The following is a 10,766-nucleotide window of genomic DNA, read 5'->3' as shown; positions in this document are numbered from 1 at the left end:
GGGATGTAGGTTGTTGGAAGGTATTGTGGGTTGTATGGTGGAACATGTGTGGTGTGTAGGGTGGTGGGTATGTTGTAGGGGATCTGGGTGGTAGGGAGGGTAGCGGTAGGAGTTGGGGCTGCGGTATGCCCTGGTTGGGTAGATGGGAAGTGGATGGGATGGGTGGAAGGAATGGGTGTTTGTTGGGTGGTGGTGAAGGTTTGAGGGGTGAGGTTGTATTCACTTTCCTCTTCTGTAGGCTGGAAGGCCGGGAACCTTGCGGTCTCAGAGGCTTCCTTGGCCTTTCCCTTCAGGGTGGGATCGGCTTCAATCTTGCGCCTGAGGCGAGAGTTCTCTTGTCGTAGCACCTCCATCTCGTCGGCGTTGTGTTTCTCCAAATTCGCCAGTTCTTGTTGCATCTTCGCCTGCCGTCCAGGATGGCGGCTAGGTCGGGGGTGATGCCAGCAAGTCCTGAGGGACCAGCATCCACCTGCTTGTTCGCTCCAGCTCTACTGCGGGTGGAAACCATCTTCGGAGAAAAACGGGTACTAAAGGTGTTCGTCTCGTGTCCCACGGTGGGCGCCAATTGTTCCTGCAGAGAACAAACAAGATGAGTTAGGCACAAGCGGCACCTTACCATGTAGTCCGCTATCTCCTCAGTTGGCCTCTTCCCGGTTGATACATGACGGTTTGGACCCAGAAGAGGTTACCTGCAGAGAGGACTTCGAAGCTCAAGTGAGTCAAAACTCTCAAAAAGGTCAAATCTGTTATTAATGAATACGTACCTTTAATTACTGGGGTCCACGCGTATTTATAGAACATTAATTATGTCTGGTTATCCCATGGGCCGGGCCTTGGTTTGGGCTTTAGCTTGGGCTATAAGTGGGCCTGGGCCCTAACCTAGGCCCTTAAGACCTATTGAACACGGGGGCTTCCATTTTACTAAGTCTATTGGAGTAGTCGGCCTAGGCCGGCTACTTTCCTTGACGGCTTAGGTTGGTTATATGATATCTTGTGCAAGTTATTCCTCTAGATGTTTAGGTTAGATATGATAAGACTTAGGTCAACTCGGCCTAGGCTGAATACTTGACTATTTTGGTATATATGTATCGTTTACTTATTTGGTCGAGTTTGGCTAGGTCTTGTACATCAAGATTTTGTGTTGATGCATGTTATGCGTTAGGAAATAGAATTTGAAAAATCGGTTGTATGCATGTGTATGACAACATATGGATGCATGTTATATGCTATGCAAGATGGCATGATAAAAAAAATCAGGGGATACATGCATTATGCAATGTGACATGAATTCAAAAGGAATCTATGTTATATGTCATGTGAATCATGAAAGCTAGATGCATGAATGAAGACATAATGTGGATGTAATGCATGCTAATGCATCTAGAGACATGTATTCACATGATATGTTGATGCAAATATGATGCATCTAGAAACTAGTTACATGTTTTATAAAAAAATGAAAAGGTTAAAAGAAAGATAGGGAGATGATACACACTCCCTTTGTGTCCTATAAGGTGTAAGGAAAACCTATTTTCTGGTCTAGGGGCTTTTATTTGATAACTCCATGGGTAACTCTAAATAATCTCATAGGCCTCTATAGCTTATGTCTCCCTCTAAACATGATCTGCAACTATAGGTGACCCAACAAATGTGTTATGTTAAGAGGAAGCAAACTCTAGATGAGGTCATCACAATAACCAAATAGACCCGAGATCTAACATGACAATCGTTGAACCCCCACTCCTTAGGGATCACACGGGTCTAGGTATAGGACGCCAATCTCAAAATGAATGGATACCATAGCATGTGTAGTGTGTGAAGAGAGTATAACTTAAGACTACCCAAACCCACAACTACTAAATAGTCAAAAAATTCTAGGCTAGGGTAATCTATGCTAGGGTTCAATACTTTCAGAATATAATCATATGAGGACGTCAAAGCAAATAGATATGACACCAAGACAAACAAAGATAGATATGCATGTGTCGCCTAAACTATCCCAAACAAACTGAATTAATTCCCTTTACTAATGTAATATAAGGTTCAACTTAGGTTAGTCCAAGGACAGGTCTAGTGCAATTAGTGGATTAAATGCAAGAGAACATGTTTTAGAGGATTTTTAGTGAAAACATAAAATAAAAACTAACAAAAAATGCAATGACCACCAGAAAGTTAAAGCTAACATATTATAACAATGTGCAGGGCAAAACTTAACATATTGCAAGGTTGAAAGTGAAAAATTATGCAGAAAATTATGGTTGTGCAAGGACTTGAGAGAAACATAAAATTAATTGGCCAACTACTATGCAACCTAAACCTAAACAAAACCTAAACAAAATGCATGCTTAACTAAAAGATAAAACAATAGTTAAAATGAAGCAATGAATAAACATCAATGGCTCTTATTGGTGCTTGTAAGATCAAAGGAACAGTGCTCAAGATGACTAAATAGCACATATGAAGTGAAAACTATTCTAATTTGAAAGTTGGAAAAAATTAGCACCAACCAAAGCTTCTCAAATCAGAATTGGTGTCATTAAACAATAGAATAATCAAAACTTCAAAACACATTATCATGCAAATCAGAAAAACAAGGGACTAAGTGGAAATAAAAATTCAAAAAGCCATGAAAACAATGAACAAAGTTTAGAATTATAGTAAATTAAAACTAACATAAAAGTATCAATAATGTGTCACTTTACTGAAATTACATGCAACCAAAAGCATCTAGACATCCCTCTAGCTTCTCCAAATATTCGGAAGAAAAAAAAAACTCAAAAGCACCCATCTGTCTCATTCTCCCCCCTGTCCTTCTTTATTTCTTCACTTAAAATGATAAGGGAAACATTCCCTAACTGAAAACTGAGAAGGCTATTGAAAAGTTGCCTCCTGCCAAAAAGTTGTTTTGTCTTTTTTTTTTTGGGTGATAGTGTGTGCTGCCATTCAACTCTTGAATCTGAGTTGTATGGTGACATTGCATAGCTAAATGTGTTGCCCTAAGAAAGGTTCTTGGGTCATTCCTGCTAAGTCCATCTTCTCATTAGCTTGAGAGAATTATGATCCGACCTTGCTAATTGCATCAACTTTCAATAAAAAGGTTTGATCAGTTTCTGTCTCTTGCATTGCTACCAACTTCTAAATTAAACTACATCTTATAAGGCTAAAAAAAAGAAAATGTTCTACCACTCAAATTAATTTTTTTTAGTTTAGAATTCAACAAAAAAAAATCAAATCAATTATGAAACATGTAGACAATAAATCTATATATATATATATATATATATATATATATATATATATATATATATATATATATGCATTTATGATTGTTTTAAGTTATTTTGTATATTAGTTATTTGTATTATGATTTTGTTTCATTTTCTTATTTTATTTTTCAAAGTGTCACGGAAAGAATTATGATTCAAGTAAAAATTGGAATATTTGAGTGAAATAATCCAAAAGAGTCATGATCATTACCAGAAAATCGTTTCAGTGAATGTTGTTCTCCGAAATCAACTTAAGCGAAAGACACTACTTGAACAAAACACACTAACTTGAAACAAAAACTTATGATAATCAGGATCACTTGACAACACTCTTACTGTTTAACTAGTACTCTCCGAGTCGGTTCACAAGAAAAAAAAAGTTAAGGATTAGAACTTGTTCTCACCGACTACGCACCGAGTACCCCTCAATAATAGAATGTCTAAGCTCGGAAAAGGGCACCGATGCGTTCGATTAGTCTGAACAGATGAATATGGAGTTTTATCACTAGAGGTCTCCCATAAACGCCGTCTTGTCTTCGTTCCTAGAGTGCATGCATATTTGGTTGTATCCAGAATAAGCATTCACAAAGTTGAGAAGACCACATCCTGAGGCGCTATCAACTAGGGAATTGATGTTGGGAAGAGGATAGGAATCTTTAGGACATGCATTGTTAAGGTCTGTGAAGTCAATGCACATTCTCCATTTTCCATTTGCTTTTTTTACCATCACTATGTTGGCTTTCCATTTTCCATTTGCTTTCTTTACCATCACTATATTGGCCAGTCATTCTGGGTATTGGATTTCCTGAATATTACCGACGGTTAGCAATTTTTGTGTCTCTGCTTCTACTGCTTCTAACTTCTCCATCGCCATTTTCCTTCTTTTATGTATACGGGCCTTTGCTCGGGGATCTACATTCAATCGGTGGCTCATGAAGTCTAGGTCAATATCGACCATATAAGCACTGCTCCATGCGAAGGAAGTTTTATTTGCTTGCAGGACCTCGGCTATCGGTGCTTCTTTGTGGGAGTCCACGTCTCTGCCGATTTTGACTGTCTTTCCTTCACCAAGATTGAGTTCCTTTATTCCTCCAACAAGTTGCGGCCTTTTGTCTTCATCTCGTATCCTCATATCAAACTCGGCATCCTCAAGTCTCCTTGAGCTTGAAATGGCCAAGGCATATGTGGATCTTCTTATCCTTAGGCCATTTTCATAGAATTTTCTGGCTGTGGCTTGGTCAACCCTCAGTGTCACTATTTTCCCGTCGTCGGAGGGGAATTTTACTTTGAGATAGGTTATTGAGACTATGGCTTCTAAACGGTTGAGAGAAGGATGACCTAGGAGGAGATTGTATAAGGATGAAGTTCACACCACTATGTAACGTACCATTATAGTATTCGTTGACTCTTTGTCTGTAAAAGAAGGTTCGCAAGTCTACGAAGTCGCGGACCTCAACTGGCTCTCCTGTGAAACCGACTAGTACACCGTCAAAAAGACGTAGTTGGTCCAGTGGAATGTTCAGACCGACAAAAGCATCCCAAAACATCACATTCGCTGAGCTTTCTTGGTCGACCAGATTTTGGTGGACCCTCCGCCCCATGGCTATGACTGAGACCACCACTGGATCGTCCTCATGAGGAACAACATTGTCTCGGTCTTATTCGGTGAAGACTACGTCCGGTGTTGGCGGTCACTTGCCGATGCTACTTGTGGTCATTATGCTCCTGTTGTATCGCTTCCAACTGGACGATGTTAGTCTGCCTCCTGTGAAACCCTTGTCTATTGTATTCAAGTGGCCTAAGATGGGTGACTCATGCTCGTCGTCGGTCCTAGGTTCTCTGTCTTTTGCCTTGTCCAGACTCTATTTTTTCTCTATATTAGCTTTTGCTCAATCCTTTCCTCTGATCCTTCGTAGTTGGTCGGTGAGCATGATACAATGGTCTGTATCGTGGCCATAAGTACGATGGTGATGAAGGATTGACCCCAACCAAGGATGGAGGCACATGCTTAAGAAGACTAAGCATGTTTAGAAAGGAAGTTCACAAATCCTTCATCCTTTTCATTTGTGTTTGTTATTTTTGATTCCCTAAGTTGACTTAGTTGAATCAACTTTAGTTGACTTGTTGACCTTTGACTAGGTTTGACTTGTTGACTATAGTTGACTTGACTTAAGCCAACATGCTAATCTATGTTTATTTGCTTTGTAGGTTAATTAGGAGTAAGAAAGCAATGCTAGGTGGCGCATGGTGATTGGGGAGCATAAATGATGTGGAGGAGAGAGTAAAGCAAAGGCATAAAGCATAAAGTAAAAGGCATGAAGCAAGTGTACCTATGTACCTTTGGTCTCCTTTGTTTTTAGCACACTTTGGCCACTTTTTGGAGACATATGAGACACATTTTTTTGTCTCTTTTTGTGCTAGAACGAAATTAGCCTTGCACACACCATAGTTAGCTCTTTTTTCTCTCAATTTTGTAACCTTATTTGACCTAGTTTCTAGAAGCTAGGGTTAGGTTTTTGTAGAGACATCCTTAGGTATCTTTTATTTGCTTAGAGGCCCCTAAACTCTTCTATATAAGGGGTGCTCCTAGACATGTAAAAGGGTTGAACATTTTGAAGTAAAAACATTCTTGTGTCTCAACCATTTGTGAGAGTTTCCTCCCTTGGGAGTGAATACTTTTAAGCCTTATCTTGCATAGCAAGTGGCGGCACACATCCATTCATCTTCAAGGTTGCCATGGCTTCTAGCCTAGCCTTGTAGTGGCGTGCTTCTCACATTTTTACCATTTCTTTCCTTTCCATTTTATGTTTTCTTCTTCCTTTAATTGTTCTTGGTTTTCTATGGTTTATGTGCCTTCCATTTCCTTTTTGTTTTGAATCAATCCATCATCTTCTTCTCTTGAGCTTTGTGAAAGGAACATTCACATCTAGATAGCTTGCTATCTTAATGTCTAGTGGGGATTTCACTTAGCTTTCTTAATCAACTCACACCATATTCAATAATCTTAAAAAGGAACAAGATAATCCTTCATCAGATGGAAATCACACCATGCTCTCCGATCTCAACCAAGGATACGGTTGGTGGCCTCTGGCCATCGGAGCTGCTTGGCAATGTCTTTGTTGGAAAAGATTTGAGCGTTAGATTTTCCCTGAAGTGATTGCTTTTGAGAGACATTTGTCTTTCGATTCCGCCTCGCCGTAGAGGCATGGGCGACATATGGTGCGAACCTGCAATCGGTATGCCGTGGAGTAATATCTTCACATGATTGACGGTGAGTTTCCCTGGGGCGAGCCTTGCTCATTGTGTGCTTTTCCAGATGTCGTTTTGACCTCATAATGTCATCTACTTCTATATGTTTGGAAGCTCTAATTCTGATTTTTGCTAGGAACGTGGCGAGATTCCGCACAAGGGATTCGCTGAATGAGTTAACTTTTAGGCCCTTGACGAATGCTTCCACTAGGATTTCCTCGTTAGGACTTCTGATACTGGTGAAGGCGTCGCAAAATCGAGATAATCTCTTAGAGGCTCATCTGCCCCTTGCCTGATATCAAATAGATCCGCCATTTTGGGAGCTTTGGACCTGTTGGCTGCAAACCGCTCTAAGAAAGTTCGGGTGAGGACAATGAAAAAGGTTATGGAAGACCAGGGTAAGCTTCTGAACCATTTCAAAGTTATTCCGGTCAAAGTCCCTATGAACACCTTACAATGTGCGCCGTCACTTCCTCCTGATATCAGCATTTGCGCGTTGAACGTTTTAAGGTGACAATTAGGGTCTGTGTTTCTCGAGAACGGGGTAGCTTTGGCATGATGAACTGTTGTGGTACATCTTCGGCCACAGCGGCAAAGAAGGGGTAACTCACTTCTGCGATTTCTACATCGACTCGACACCCCTGCTCTCTATCATCTCAAGTTTGGATATGCCTTAGGAGGTCTACGTTCACACGTTGAAGTACGTTCTGTTCCCTAAGGGTCTCTTCCATCCTTTGTTGGACCACTTCGGCTTCACGTGCACCTGTATCTGCTTCTGATTAGCCTTGTTCACTCGACGGCGGGCTTCGTCTCCCTCTGTCAGATGAGTTCATTCTCACGTCTTAGCTCGAGGATTTGGCGCATTAACTCCCTGGTTGTGGGCTCGGGGGATCCTCCCTACTATGGTTAGCGTTGTTATCTGCACCTGAGTTGGGACTTCGGGCCATAATGCTCCTACTGATCTAAAGATAGGACCTGAGAATTTGTTTTACCAAGACCTCACGGTGAACGCCAATTGTTCCGACAAAAAAATTGAATACTTTTTTATCAAAAACAAATTTTTGGGAACTATTTTCTTATCTCAGTGTGTTATTTTATTTCACGTTAAGTCGAAAAAATTCTTCAAATTTTACTTTTGGTAAAAAAATATTTAATTTTTTTTCCGAAACAATTGAATACTTTTTTACAAAAAGAACCCATAAAAAAAATACAACCACACTTAATAGAACTACAACACAAAACTAAATTAGTAGAAACACCAAACTACACCAAGTGTTTTAATTATTTTTAAATTGTCTCTAATGTTGAAATTTTATGTATTTAAATCTACAATCAAGTATAAATAACAATTCATAATTATTATTCATTTTAAATTTAAATAAATTAAAATATTTATTTTCTACATAAGGACATCTCAACTAGGGGTGGCAAAACGGGCTGGGCCCAACGGGCCAGCCCGTCAGCCCGTGCTAAAAAAAACGGGCTGGGTTGAAGATTTCAACCCGTCAGCCCGTTCTGGCCCGTCCCGTCCAGCCCGTCAACTTGACGGGCCAAAGTACGGGCCAGCCCGTCCTGGCCCATTGATCCGTTTTAAAAAAATAAAATAAAATAAAAATAATTAAAAAGATTAATTTTTTAGATTATATATTTTAAATGTATAAATATATAATAGTATTGTAATTTAAATCATTAACACCTACAAATTAAGTTTGAATTATTAGTTATAATTGAATAATTTAATATGTAAATTTAATAATTATTTTAACTTATCTAATTAAAAACATTAACTAATCAATTAAAAGTTAAAATAATATTTTATTTGATTAAATATGACTTTAATAATAATTTATATGTATATATAAACAAATTTAAAAAATAAAACAAATTAAAAAATTTGAAAACTAATTAAAAAAAAACAAAAACTAGACGGGCCAGCCCGACCCGACCCGTTAGTCCGTCCTATACGGGACGGGTTGTGACTATTGACCCGTTTCTGTTTGACGGACCAGTCCGTCCCAGCCCGTTTTTTGACGGGCCACATACGAGCCGGGCCAAAATGGGCCGGGCCGGCCCGTTTGCCACCCCTAATCTCAACGACAACATTATTTCATTTTCTCGCTTAAATAATCGCTTCTATCGAATTATTATTCATTTATATTGAAGATTTAAAACTTGTATTAATAAAAAAAATGATTGTTATAAGTTTCAAGTTTAATAAAGTAAAATATTATATTTTTACACAAAAGACGTTACAATTGGAGAATATTTCATTTTCTCTTCCCAGAAAGAGGCTACACAACAAAAATATAAGGTAATAATAAATAAACCAAAAATAATTTTCAAAATATAAAATATAATAAAATACAGATTATTATAACGTTCGTCCACCGAAATTGTTGACAGCAACAATCCAAACAAACTCAAATGCCCCAAAAAATACACGTGGCAATAATAACAAATCCGTATCATTTAAAAGTAAATAACCCGGTTCGTTTTACGGTTTCACTTTTCATGGTTAGCGAACCGCACATCCGTGACGAGAGAACCCGATCCGCGACCGGTCCAAATCGAACTCAAACAAGAACCCTTGCTGCATCAAATTCCCAACCACAGAAAATCCAGAACCCGGTCGAACAGGCTGAACCGCGAGACACTTGACTCCATCCACCGGCTCAATAAAATAATTCCCTGCCGGCGGTGACAGCACAGCTTTTCCGGCGAGGACGAATCTCAGCTTCGGCAGCCTCGGCCTTGCAGTGCCGGAGACGTTAACACAAAGGTCGAACCCGAGCGCGGCGGCTCCCTCCGCCGCAGGAAGCCTCACGCGCCGCCGGAACGCGGCCAACACCTGCTTATAAGCTGGCTCCGCTAGAAAAGAAAGCGTCGTGCCGGAGTCCAGGACGGTGCCGCCGTTTCCATTGTCATCGATCCCCCAAACGGAAGGGCTAATCGGTAACCTGACGCCGTCAACAGAGACACTCTGGATGATGATGTAATAGAACGAGGGAGACAGAGGGTTTGTGACAAAAGGCGTGTAACTGAACAGCTTCCGAGAAACGGCGTCGTTTGAGGAGGCGCCGATTGTAAGGTAGCTTTTGGGGGGCGGGGATAGGGTGTAGTCGAGTAGACAGTAAGAGAAGGTGTTCCCGAATTTGCGGCCGAGTTGGGAAGTAAACGAAATGGGCCCGCGGCCCAGTCCCATTACGCCCTGCGCGCCGTTGAAGCTGGAGCCTGTTACACTGGGGCCTGAGGTTTTAAACCCGCATCCGAATGCCAGGTTTTTAATTTTCCCTTGTTTGTTGGAGCTGGTGTTAAACGTCGTCGTTTCCTTGGAGAAGAAGCCCGTTGTTGTGGACCCATCCGCGTAGGAATATTCGTAGCGGCAGGGCGTGTGGAGTTTGGTGTGGTTGTTACAGTGTGTGGGAGTGGGGTGAGGGACGAATCGACACGGCGAATCGTAGCAGTGGAAGGAGGAGAAGCTTCTTGAATGTCGTGGCAAGAATGCGGATCCGGGTCGCTTGGTGGAGCAGTTACGGCAGGCGGAGCATTTCACCCAGACAAGGTCGCTGCCGGTGTCGGCTACCAGGAGGAGGCGCTGCGGCGGGGATCCGATGCGGAGGTCCGCAAAGTACTGCCCGGAGCCCATGGCGGCGCCGGAGGTTAGCGGGGACTGAGGCAAAGTACGGCGGCCCGAGAGGCGGTGGAGGTCAGCGGCCAGGATGTTGGAGACGTTGGAGAGTGTTGTTCGAGGGAGTAACGGTAGCTTGAGGTACTCGGTTGACGAATGCGTAAGGGTGAGAATGGTGAAGAAAAAGACCAAGCAGAGGAAAGAGTAGACTGAAGAAGACATTGTTGAACGAGAGAGAGAGAGAGAGAGAGAGAGAGAGAGAGAGGAGAGATATAATGGTGAGGTTGCAGAAGAATGGAAATGAAAGAGAAATGAAATCAGAAGACGATCGATGCTACGCGTTTTGGGGTGTCGAGGATATACTTTCATACGTACGTATTTCCTCACAATTTAAAACTTTTTTAACGTCAAAAAGTTTATATCAGATACGTGATTCTACGTATTTTTATTATTTACATTTTTAGAATTTTGTTCTGGAAAATATGTTTAACTGAAATTTTTCTTGTGATAAATAGTATAAATTATAAATGTAGACCATATAATTATGTCACAAGATCAAGATTAAAAGTTAGGTAATAATATTTTACTGTCTGTCTAATATTTGTGCGTTTAATATAAATATA

At 40.8% G+C, this 10,766-nt stretch overlaps 1 protein-coding gene across 1 annotated transcript; it reads right to left on the bottom strand.

Annotated features, from left to right (window-relative positions):
• Window positions 1-8,807: 8,807 nt before the first annotated feature.
• Window positions 8,808-10,551, bottom strand: LOC114172420 (Eukaryotic aspartyl protease family protein). The gene has a single exon (XM_028056903.2). It carries the CDS (start codon window positions 10,510-10,512, stop codon window positions 9,031-9,033), a length of 1,482 nt encoding a protein of 493 aa, XP_027912704.1. The 5' UTR covers window positions 10,513-10,551; the 3' UTR covers window positions 8,808-9,030.
• Between the last annotated feature and the right edge of the window lie 215 nt (window positions 10,552-10,766).

Source organism: Vigna unguiculata, chromosome 2, assembly GCF_037176805.1.
Source record: "Vigna unguiculata cultivar grain cowpea cultivar isolate G323 ecotype 2 chromosome 2, ASM3717680v1, whole genome shotgun sequence".
Taxonomy (NCBI): domain Eukaryota; kingdom Viridiplantae; phylum Streptophyta; class Magnoliopsida; order Fabales; family Fabaceae; genus Vigna; species Vigna unguiculata.
Note: the sequence above shows the minus strand (reverse complement) of the source record. Positions and strands in the feature narration are given on the sequence as shown.